General features: G+C 34.6%; 1 protein-coding gene across 3 annotated transcripts in view; it reads right to left on the bottom strand.

The window, feature by feature from the left end:
* SPAG16 (sperm associated antigen 16) overlaps positions 1 to 13,056 on the bottom strand; it is a 1,126,826-nt gene that overhangs the window by 1,088,038 nt on the left and 25,732 nt on the right. For all 3 annotated transcript variants that reach the window (XM_003812510.4, XM_055109075.2, XM_055109074.2), the window contains 2 exons: positions 8,906 to 9,024; positions 1,719 to 1,856 (listed from right to left, as the gene is read on the bottom strand). In XM_003812510.4, the coding sequence (XP_003812558.1) occupies positions 1,719 to 1,856; positions 8,906 to 9,024 (257 nt within the window). The remainder of the gene's footprint in view (positions 1 to 1,718; positions 1,857 to 8,905; positions 9,025 to 13,056) is intronic.

Genomic DNA, 13,056 nt, shown 5'->3' with positions numbered 1-13,056 from the left:
CAGATTCACCCCAAGTTAATGCATTCACATATTCCTTGTCAGAATAACACTGGCTGTTTATCTAAAATTGTTCACCAGGAATTGCATGTCTTCCATTAATTGTAGAAAGAAAGAAAGAAAGGTGTGGAGAGATCTGGCCTCTCTTCTATGAATAAATTTATGCCAGGAAATTACAAAACAAAGGTTTCCTTTCAGTAATTTTCTTTTAAGTTAGAAGAAAATTTATTTTCATAAATTAATAATGTACTCTTGAATGAAAAAGGAACTTACAAAATATGGTATTAGTGCAGTTTATATTTAAAAGTTACTCTTAAATATGCATTAATATATATGCATTGAGGAAAGTCAAGGCTGCTATTCAACAAAATGGTAAGTGGTTGGCCCTGGGTGGTGAAATTATGGATAGTTTATATTTTCTTTTTTTAAATTTTTTATTTTTATAGATTAAGGGGTAAAAGTGCAGTTGTTTTATATGGATATATTGCATAGTGATGAAGTCTGGGTTTCTGGTGTACCAATCACCCAAGTAGTGGACATTTTACCCATACTTGCTTTCCTCCAACTCTCCCACCTTTTAAAGTCTCCAGTACCTATTATTCCATTCTATATGTCCATATGTACTTATTGCTTAGCTCCTACTTATAAGTGAGAATATGTGGTTTTGGACTTTCTGTTTCTGAGTCATTTCACTATGGGTGATGGCCTCGAGTTCCATCCATGTTGCTGCAAAAGGCCTGATTTCATTCATTTTTATGGCTGAATAGTATTCCATTGTATATAAATGTCACATTTTTTAATCCCATCATCTGCTGATGGACACTTAGGTTGATTCCATGACTTTGTTATCATCAATAGCACTGCAATAAACGTAAGAGTGTGGGTGGAATTTTTATACAATTGAATAGATACCCAGTAGTGGAACAGCTGGACTGAAGTCAAAACCACAATGAGATATCATCTTACACCAGTCAGAACAGCTATTATTAAAAAGTCAAAAATAACAGATGTTGGTGAGAACGTGCAGAAAAGAGAACACTCATACATGGTTGGTGGGAATGTAAATTAGTTCAACCTGTATGGAAAACAGTATAGAGAATTAACTTTTTTTTAATAAACTTTATTTTTAGAGCAGTTTTAAGTTCATAGCAAAATTGATTAGAAGGTACAGAGATGTCCCATACACCTCCTACACCCACACATGCACAGCCTTCCCCATTATCAATAGCCCCCAACAGAGAGGTACATTTGTTAACAACTGACGAACCTACATATCATTATCACCCAAAGTCCACAGTTTATATTATTCCTTCTGGAGAATTTTCAAATACAGAAATTCCTCTACCAGGAATAAACTAGCAATTTCCTCTCGGCTTTCTATAAATTTAATTATTATTTCAGAAATTAGCCTATCTTTACAGGAGAAAATGTTATAAACCATGAAAAGACTATCAAATACACAAGGACGTGAATGTTATATAACAAATGTACCATCTCCTAAACAACTCCCTGCATTCCCTTCTTGTTGGTAAGTTATAATTGTGATAGCTCTGATCATCTGTTTAATTAATTTGCTAATGAGGCCTCTCACATTCTTTACAACTAGAAAAATTCAGTTTTCCAAAATTAAGGCTCTGGTATATTACATATATCAGCTTCACTCAACTCTTTTATTTAGTCCAAAAGAAAAAGAAGAAAATGTCATTTAAAAAATAACATACTCAGCTGCTTGTTTGTAGTGCTTCAAATCTTTCTTTAAATTTTTGTTCTCATTTTCCAAAAGCATAATCTGGGTGTAGACATCTGGAACATTCTCAACAGTTCTAAGTTCAGTCACTCCTTTCTGTATTAACTCATACCTAGGATAAAATCAAACAAAAGGGTTTATATCATTTCTTTCTGCCAAATTGGCTTAATTTATGTACAATTCAAAAAGTTAAGTCTCAGGGAGTGTTATAGTAATTAGTTGCAGTATTACATTTATAAGTTAAATGTCCAACAGTCATAATATATTTTAGAATAAAATATGACTTCTAGGTACCAATACCATCATGGTGTATAAAATATAATAACTGAACATCTCCTATGTTCCAGGCACTGGTCTAGACAATATTAAAATTGACAAAAATGTCTACGTCCCTATTTCATGGAGTTTCCATTCTAGTGGGGAGGGTGATAAGTTCTATGAAGTTAAATAAGCTGCCTGAAAGATATAGGAAGAATGAGGTGGAAACACTGATGGGAGTGCTTGTGCTATTTTACATAGGGTGGGCATGAATGACAAACATGACTGACAAAGTGATATCTGAACAGAGATCTAAAGGAAATGAGGGACTGTGTTATGTGGATAGCTGGGAGAGAAGCAGCTGGGGCAGATGGAAAAGTAAATGCAATGGCCTGAACCAAGGAAGTGTTTGGCAACTACAAGAAAGAACAAACAGCCAGGGTACCTGGAGTGTCTGGAACTGAAGCCAACTAAGTGACCAAGGAGAGAATGGTGAAAGATGAGTCAGGAAAACAGAAGGGAGCCACAGTGAGGAAAGCAATTTTACTCTGAATCAGAAGTAAACCATAGGAAGGTTTTGAGACAAGTGACACTGACCAGATTTATGTTTTAAAGGGATTAGTCTAGCAAGCATAGAATCAGAGAGACCAGTAAGCAGGCTATTGCAGTAGTCAAAGAGAGAGCATGGTGGCTTGAAAGAAGTTGGTAGCAGTGGAGATTATGAGAAGTACCTTCTAGAAATGCTGTCAAGGTGGGGCCAGCAGGACTCTCTGATGGATCAACTGTCAGGTGTTGGTAAATGAGAGAAGGCAAGTGCAACTCCAGGGTTTTTGGCTGAGCAACAGATAGCCATTTATTTACTAAGTGGGGACAAATGCAGGAGGAGCAGAGTGGCTGGAGTAATTAAGGGATTGTTTCCATTTGTGTTAAATGTAATATGCCTAGCAGACATTTAAGTGAAGATAAACGTTGAGTATACATGTTCAGAGTTCAGGAAAAAAGTCAGGGTTGGCAATTTAAATTTGGTAATCAATATTATAGATACTATTTAAAGTCATGAGACTGAAAGAGAACAGCTAGGCAGTGGGAAATGAAAGTAAAGAAAGAAAGAAATGAAGAGGTCCTAGGAGTGAGCCATAAACACTACACTGCTTCCAGGTTGAGGGGAAAAGAAAACACTACCAAAAAAGACGAAGCAAGAGAGGCCCATGAAATAGTGGGAGAATCTGAGAGCTGTGCCCAGGGGCCAAATGAAGAAAGTGTTCTAAAAAGGAAGAACTGAACAACAGTGACAAATGCTGCCAGGAGTCTGAAAAGAATACTGAGAATCAATTACTGAAGTTGGCACTGTGAAAGTCACTATTAAAAAAAAAAAGTTTTCAATAGAGTCATGCGGATAAAAGCCAAACTGAGAGTACGTCTGAGAGACTAGGAAATGAGGAAGTGGCAACAAACTTTTTTCAAGGAGATATGCTCTAAAGCAAAGCACAGGGAATCAAGATGAACTTAGAAGAAGATATGAAATCTAGGGTGGTTCTTCTCTTCCTTTTTTAAAATGTGAGATATTGTACATCTGTATGCTTATGGGAATGACTCAGCCAAGAGGGAAAAAACTGACAATGGAGGTAAAAGCGGGACGATTACAAAAGCAGTATCCTTAAGTCTGTGAGAGGGGCTGGTATCAAGCAGACAAGATGAGAGTTGGCTTCAGATAACATTAGAGTCTGAGGGAGAAGAGAAGAATACCTGAGGCCAGAGGCAGCAGGGTGGTAAAGAGGGAGGTGGGAGTGATGGAACTTCTATTTTCTCAGTGAAATAAGAAGCAACATCAGAGAATCAATTGCAGATTGTAAATAATTACAATTTTAATCCCTGTGTATGGCAATCAATAAAGTTAAAAAAAACAATTTGAGCACAGAAAAATATTTCAAGTAATAAAGTTATTAATAAATCCCTACAAAGCTTGCTCTAGATGAGCTAAATATTAGAGCTAAAAATTATAAATTATCAGTAGTTTCATATTATAAATCATAATAATGTTACATATTTATAAAGTCACATATTTTGTGTTATATACTTTATCTGATTTTTTCTAAAAAAAGAGCAAAAGGACCCCCCCCATAGAATATCCTGAAGATTAAGATAATTGAATCAATATTCCATTATATTTGCCACAATTCATAAAACAGGAAATAGGTATCAATTGAATCATAAATTCAGTAAGTAATCTGTACTAGGAATGTGATTTATACTTATCTCAGAAGAGAAGACATAGGGATTGATTGAAGTATTACACCATAAGCTTTTTCTGACCATAAAATTGGTTTTCAGCACCTTGCTTTATTTAATGTGGAAAAACCACTAGAGAAATTTTCTATGAGGAAAAAAGTGATTTAATAGTTTTTCCTCTAAATTAAATACTATAAATAAAATAGTATGTGATAAAAGAAGCACAAATCCAAATACAACATTTATTACATAGTATATATCTCAGGACATTCAAAAATTATTTATCAGGTAAATTTTCTGCCATCCATATAAAAATATGAAAGATGACTTCAGGCTCATTTTTAGATAATAATACAAGTAATTAGGAATTTTAATGCACAAACTACAGAAGTATACTTCTCAATAAAATCTGAATTCTCATACATAATATTTTTGTGGTTTGCTTCAGTTTGTATGTATCTGCTGTTTTGTTTTGTTTTGTTTTAACAAATATCCTGACTTTTTATTTTTTCTTCTTTTTCACTCACTCTTAAAATAAGACTGAAAAGTGTTCAGGTGGGAAAAAAGATTGCCATAACTATTAGAAATTTGAAATATAATTTGCTCTTAATGAAATTGCCAATAAAATTATCACTAATAAAACTGCATTAATTCTCTTAATATTTACCAGGAGATCCATAAACTACTTAGAATTATGTAGAAATGGAGAATATATATGAATTTCAGGGAGAAAGTGCATAGAAATTTCATAAAATTTTGTCCACATAACAAAAGCATTTAAGACCCACTGCCATAAATGATGAATATTATGACAGAATTCCAGTAAACATAGAAATGGTGTCAGAAGAATAAGGATTATTTTTCCCTCATGGTGGCACCCAAGGCATAGGATGTAAAAGAAAGGGGAAAGGTCATCTTGATTATAATCTCCTTATACGAAGCCTATAATGAGAACTTTTCCTCCATGTTTTCATAAAGATTTAGGGAAATACATTACCAACATAGACAAAATTATTTTAATTCCTGTACAAACTAAGGATGTTAGAATCCCCAGCACTATCGCGACTATCACTTAGAACCAGACAGTGCCTCTCAGGAAAAATATAGCACAGCTGACATGTTTATTACTGGCTCCAAGATTCCTCAAACCAATATAGAAAATAGGCACAAATTTGAATTCTAAATTAATATTTTCTAAAGTCCTTTTAGTATCCAGCCAAGCCAAAAGGCACCTTTATTAATTTTTTCAAAGATTCTCTTGTATAATTGTACAATATAGCCCTGTGGTTAGGAGACTGGTCTTTAAGATCAGTATGTCCTAGGTTGACTCTGCCACTTACTGGCTATGACTTGGTGACACTCACTGAGGAGATTTCCTAATCTCCCTATCCCCTTTCCTTACCCGTAAAATAGAAATATGGCTGTGGCTACCTGCTAGATACAGTTGTTGGGAGAAGTAAATGAAATAATGCATGAGAATATACTATATCAATAAAAATGATACAAAGTAAATTTCTGAGTGATAAGCCTAAGGCTTCACCTTCTTAAATATTTTTAAATCCCTCATATTTAATAAACATGTTATTAATTTTGTTTTAAAAATTTAAATTAAATACTCACCTAAATGGCTGCTCTCTTAATATCATAGTACATAAATCTGTGCAGATGTATTTATAGTGGTCAAATTTATCATAATGTAACATAGCAAAAATTAGCTTTTGCTAACTTTTATGGTATGTAGAAGAGTCACTACATTCCTGTGTTAAACTTAATAATGACTGGGGAAAAAATATTCTTATGGGACATATAACTAGAAGCCAAGTCCTCATTAATTGAAGAAACAGCAATAAGATCAAACGACAAAGGAACAAATATTTGTGTAGTGTTCACTGGGAGTCATCAATGTATACACAACACCACACATATTTCCTGTACATACTTGGGCAACATAAGGGCTATATCAAAGGTAATTTTAATTCTAGGCTCTGGCTTTAAAACTTAACCATCCCCAGAAAGTTGTAACTGCACTGCTCACATTTAAGTGATTAAATCTTATGACAAATTTTATTGTCTAAAAGCTGCAATATTTCTTTCATGCAAATTAATGAAATATACTCTTAATTTACATCTCTTCCATTATTAAAAAAAATTAAATTAGTAATTAAATGTTATAAATAATTGTACTATTACTTTTGATGGCATTTTCATTACCACCCTACCTTCAGTGAAATGGTGCGAATAGGCCAAACTGGAGAGAACCAAGTGTTGAATAGGAAGTAAAAAGGTGAAGAAAGAAAAAAAATTTAAACTCTGTTTTCAAAACATTGGCTGGAAAGGGAAAAATGGTTTAAAAAGAAGTGTAGTAAGAGGCAAAAAAATAAGAATGTATCTTTAGGGTGAGTAGTTCTGACAATGTTAATAGGGGAACAGTCAGTGTAGGAAGACGGATGACATATGCTCAGGTAAGGGTACTGGAATTAGATTATCATATTTTCTCCATTTTAATTTCTTCTTTAATTTTTCCCCCCTGAGAAATTACCATTGCCCATTGAGAATTCTAAAATAGGCATATAAATAGAATTGAACCATTGACTAAACCTGCAATGGAAACTTTTTAGTGGTTCATAGAACAAATTCCTACTATGTTCTGGCAACTCTTTTCTGTAAAGGGTCAGAGAATAAATATTTTAGAATTGGCAAAACTATATTTACAGGCTATATCCCTCCTGTTGTGACTAATTAACTTTGCTTTTACAGAGTGAAAGCAGCCATATACAATACCTAAAGAAAGGTCATGTCTGTGTTCCAATAAGATTTTATTTTAAAAATCAGGAAGCAGGCCAGATTTGGCCCAAGGATCTTAGTTTTCTAACCCTGGATTTAAAGGATCTATTGCATTTTCTGCTTGAGGAGTGAAAGAACCTATATCAAATTTTACTGCCCAGTGTTTTGTTTGTTTGCTTATTTTAACAAACTAACAAAGGAAAATCCTTGTTTGGTCATGTTTTGAAAGATTAAGTGAATTCATAGCAAATGATATATTCTAAGTGTTTTTTCCTGTGGTAAAAATGATAAAACATAATATATTTAATATTCCTATAATTTTACTATGTAGAATAGGTAAAGTTTTCTAATCAAAATAAAAAATGTTTCATATGAAATAAGGTATTCAATACAATGTAATCTCATTGCAAACTGGCAGCTAGGGATAAGGACAAAATTACTTAAACCACGATATTCTAAACCCATAAAGAAATGCGTTATACCAATTTTATCTTATGACTAGTATGCTTAGTTTGGGAGGACTTCAAATCCTAATACTAACAGTAATCTTAGTTTCCTGAAATTTCATCTCATCAATTCAGATTGCTAAATCTAAAAGGAAAATATGACAATAGTCACCGAATTGTTAACAGTATACTTGGATCCAGATTATTCTAAGAAAATCATTTTACACTTTGGACTGGCCTAACATATAAGCATCACATGTCCTAACACACATTGTTGAACACAGAAAGTTAAGTGAATCATATTAATCTTTCACTTTATTAGCACTGTTAATTAATCATCTACCTACTTTTACAAAAAATATATCTTCTAGTACATTTGTAATTATTATATTTCTTAGGGATATTTTTATAAAAAATTATTTTAAATAATTCACACTATTTCCAAATTTAAGAGAAGCAGTATTATTTTTCTTCCACTGAACTTTCTGTTTTTCTTAGACTGTATTAATGAAAAATAATTCTCCTCATAGAATTTATTAACATTACATGTGCAATTTAAAATAATGAAACTGACTGCGCTTATGTGCATGTTCTCAGAAGATGACAACCAAAAAAAGCAGAAAATAAAAATTTATACCACAGCTGGATGAGTAAAAATCGCAAATTATCCATACATTGCAAATTTAAAATTAGGAATTAGTCCTAATTATAAACATCTTTAGGTATCATATTAATCCCCCTTTCTAGAATATGCAATAGCTATTAAAGTTCAAATACATTTTCATAGCTAATCATTTAATAAATTTATTTAAACAATGTCAGGAAACTGAAAATATGCCTGGTGACATTATTATTGTAACAAAGGAATAAAGGTACACCTACTGATTTTCATAACTAGTTATTAAAATTTTCAATTATAACAAGAAAATATTGTGTTTAAGTGATATTCAAAATACAATTCCACTTACTTCTAACTGAAGAATATTCATAGAAATATAATTAATCAGCTATGTGAGTAGAAAAAGACAAGCCATTACACTATAAATAAAACAAGGAAGTAAAGCAGGACTGTTTAGTATAATGTCTAAATACAGGAAATACTCTCAATAATTATACAAAAATATTAGGAAATGTTTTCATAAAATATCTTTGTGTTTTATAACTCCAGGAGATATTCAAGTGTCTTGATTTTTAAAAAATTACTTAAACTTAAATATTTGGGAAAGATGTTTAATAAAAATGTCTTTGTAACTGCTATTCTTATTTGTGTGTGTGTGTGTGTGTGTGTGTGTGTGTGTGTGTTGTGGTTTCAGGGCTGGAGATGGGAAAAGTTTCTAGTCATTTTTCATAGGCTGAGTCATTTCAAAGTTTCCTAAGACACTTAAAAGTGTATATGTTAAATGTTAGAATTTTAAGAGAACTATTTATCTACATAATTGTTTACCATTCAGACTGAAAGCAATCAAGAGTTCTGGTCATTCCCATTTTGATCAAGAAATTGCAGAGAAAGTCTTCTATTACTTCAGGTACTGCATGCTTTGAAGGAAGAACTGTCTTCTGTTCCTGAAATTTAAACGTGCATTTATTTATTCTGAAAACATCAAAGCATTAATTAATGATATAGATAAGCCTTTGACTCATTCATTCATCCATTCATTTTTTTCAACAACGTTTGTTGACTGTTATATGCCAGGAACCATTAACATTTTAATTACTGGGGATAAAGCAGATGAAAGCAAACAAATCTCTGTCCTCCTATCTATTAGTCAAGTGGATGGAGACAGAATATGAATAACTAAATAAAAAACATATACTATGACAGATGGTACTAAGTACCTTGGGGTGGGGAGAAAGTAGAGGACTAAAGATAGAACCAAGTGTAGGACAAGTATTTATGTGAAGCTGGGTTGCTATGTATTTAGGGTGGTGAAGATGTCCTTGATAAAACTGTTATCTGAGCATAAATCTAGACAAAGAGGCAGAGTGTCTTATGTTCCGGTTTGTATCTGTATCAGCAAGTGCAAAGGCCCTGCAGCAGGAGTGTGATTGGATTGTCTAAAGGATAGTAAGAAGGTAGGTTTGCCCTTTCAATAGCACATAGCATGTTAATCAAAAAAAAGAAAAAAGAATGCATGGACCTTTTAATGCTTTTAATTATCATTTAAAAAGAAATACAGTAATTTTAGTACCATGACTTTTAGAAACACTATGGAGAAAATAATTAGTGACAACAGGAGCTTACACTAGTATTCCACATAGAAGTCAGTCAGTCTGTCAACTAGATCAGGGGTCAGCTAACAGTTCTAATAAATAAAGTTTGTTAGAGCACAGCATGCCCATGCCCATTTGTTTACATATTATGTATGGATGCATTTGCACTACATGAGATAGTTGACTAGTTGCCACAGAGTCCTCATGGCCCTCAAAACCTAAAGTACAAGTTGAGCAATCCCTAATCCGAAAATCCAAAATCTGAAATGCTCCAATAGCCAAAAATTCTGAAGCACCAACATGACACCACAGGTAAAAAATTCCACATGCAAGTACTTAACACAAACTTTGTTTCATATACAAAATTATTTAAAATATTGTATAAAATTACCTTCAGGCTATGTGTACAAGGTGTATATGGAACATAAATGAATTTCATGTTTATAACTGGGTCCCAGCCCCAAGAGATCTTAGTGTATATGTCAAACTAAATAATCCAAACCTATAGCTTTTGGAACTTTATATTTGTTAAGGCTTGAGAGGAATGGGACTATGTGGCCTGAGCCACACAGCATGAAGATGCAACTTCTGCTTCTTCAATTATAGATTAAATGTCTTCATTACTGTCCTAAAAATGATTACAAAACACGGAATACCACCAGATATAAGACCCCTTTAGAACACTGCCCTTCCTTGCAGAATGTCAAAGCAATCTTCCTTGGAATGTAGCAAGCTGTAATCAATCAAATCATTACAAACTATGTAATGACCTTGTATGGAAAATGCTGCAACCCTGTTAACTTCTGTTTCTGCCTATATAAGTGAAAACTTCCCCACTTTGGAACACTCACTCATTCTTTTGGAGACTGTGTTTCCCAGGTGGCTATCCTCAAGCTTTGCACTTGAATAACACTAAATCATATTTTCAAAATATCATTATCATTGATATGTATTTGCAAATATTCCAACATCTGAAAAAAAAATCCAAAATCTGAAATACTATGGTCCCAAGCATTTTGGATAAAAGATACTCAAACTGTATGTAGTATTCTGACAGAACATCATAGCAGACCTAAAACTAGAAAAATGAAGACATTTCAGCAAGCAACAAATGAAATTAGTACAGCCATAAAAATTATTATATCATGTAAGTCAGTGTACAAAATAAATAAAATAATAGGTAGTTTCTTAAAAATACCAAGGAATAGGGAATACTAATTCTATTTTATGGAATGAAGTGTTGCTCAATAAAAATAAAATTAAAAAAATAAAACAATCATCGTCTCTTGAGTGCTGTCATTTTCTTCGCATTGGCAAGAAGTCACTAATTTGTTTGCTGACTATTTGAATAAGCAGATCTATTCTCACCTACAGAAACTCAGCAGCAAATTTTCCTTTCGCCTTCTCTTTCCCAAGCTGTTAATGGTTATACAACAGGTTACACAGAATGCACAGAATGTTTACATGGAAATCCAATGAGGAAAGAGGATTTTGCTGCCCCAAAAATTCTTTCCAAAAGTGCTATACAAAATTCGACAATCATTAAAAAGTCAGGAAACAACAGGTGCTGGAGAGGATGCGGAGAAATAGGAACACTTTTACACTGTTGGTGGGACTGTAAACTAGTTCAACCCTTGTGGAAGTCAGTGTGGCGATTCCTCAGGGATCTAGAACTAGAAATACCATTTGACCCAGCCATCCCATTACTGGGTATATACCCAAAGGATTATAAATCATGCTGCTATAAAGACACATGCACACGTATGTTCATTGCGGCACTATTCACAATAGCAAAGACTTGGAACCAACCCAAATGTCCAACAATGATAGACTGGATTAAGAAAATGTGGCACATATACACCATGGAATACTATGCAGCCATAAAAAATGATGAGTTCACGTCCTTTGTAGGGACATGGATGAAATTGGAAATCATCATTCTCAGTAAACTATCGCAAGAACAAAAAACCAAACACCGCATATTCTCACTCATAGGTGGGAATTGAACAATGAGAACACATGGACACAGGAAGGGGAACATCACACTCTGGGGACTGTTGTGGGGTAGGGGGAGGGGGGAGGGATAGCATTGGGAGATATACCTAATGCTAGATGACGAGTTAGTGGGTGCAGCACACCAGCATGGCACATGTATACATATGTAACTAACCTGCACATTGTGCACATGTACCCTAAAACTTGAAGTATAATAATAATAAATTAAAAAACTAAAAAAAAAACAAAATTCAACACTGATGTTTATTACTGATAGCTGCTATGACATTCACAATAGTGGTGAGTTGAGGCAAATTTTGGGGCTACAGAAAAATCCTGACAAAGGGGTAGAGTGTAAAATTACTTTTGTAAAGTTCAAGAAGAATAATTTGGAAGGAGGCAGTTCAAGATGGCTGAATAGAAGCCTCCGATCATTAACCCTGCAGGAACACCAAACTGAAGAACTATTCACACAAAAAGGCAACTTCATAAGAACCAAAAATCAAGTGAGTAATCACAATACCAGGCTTTAACTTCATATTGCTGAAAGAGGCACTGAAGAAGGCAGAAAAGACAGTCTTGAGTTGCTGACACCACACCTCCCCCATCCCCTGGCAGTGGCCAAGTGGCATGGAGAGAAAATCTCTGTCCTGTGGGAGGGAGACTGTAGTAATTATGGAATTTTTTACATTCGAAAATAGTGCTGCATCATCATGGCAGAAAGCAACACCAGGCAGAACTCAGCCATCACCCAGAGGGAGCATTTCAACCAGCCCTAGCAAGAGGGGACTTGCCCATCCCAGCAGTCAGAACCTGAGTTCCAGAAAGCCTCACCACCACGGGCTAAAGGGTTCTGGGGTACTAAATAAACTTGAAAGGCAGTCTACACCACATGGACTGTAATTCTTTGGCAAGTTATGATGCTATGCTGGGCTCAGAGCCAGTGGACATTAGGAGCACATGACTTAGTGAGATACCAGCCAGGGCAGCCAAGTGAGTGCTTGTGCCACACCTCCCCTAACCCCGAGAGACTCCTTCCTTCCACTTGAGGAGAGACGAGTAAAGAGGACTTTGTCTTGCAATTTGGATACCAGCTCAGCAACAGTAGGGTAGGGCACCGGGCAGAGTCCTGAGGCCCCCATTCTAGGCCCTAGCTCCCAGACAACATTTCTAGAAACTCCCTGAGCCAAAAGAGAACCCACTGCCTTGAAAGGAAGAACCCAGTCCTGGCAGGATTTATGACCTGCTGACTAAAGAGCCCTTGGGTCCTAAATAATCAGCATCAGTAGCCAGGCATTACTTGCTGTGGGTCGTGAATGAGACTCAGAGACATGCTGGCTTCAGGTGTGACCTAGCACATACAGAGAGGTGTGGTGGCTATGGGAAGAG

The sequence above is a fragment of the Pan paniscus genome, chromosome 13 (genome assembly GCF_029289425.2).
Source record: "Pan paniscus chromosome 13, NHGRI_mPanPan1-v2.0_pri, whole genome shotgun sequence".
In the NCBI taxonomy this organism is placed as follows: Eukaryota; Metazoa; Chordata; class Mammalia; order Primates; family Hominidae; genus Pan; species Pan paniscus.
This window is presented reverse-complemented; position numbering and strand designations above follow the sequence as displayed.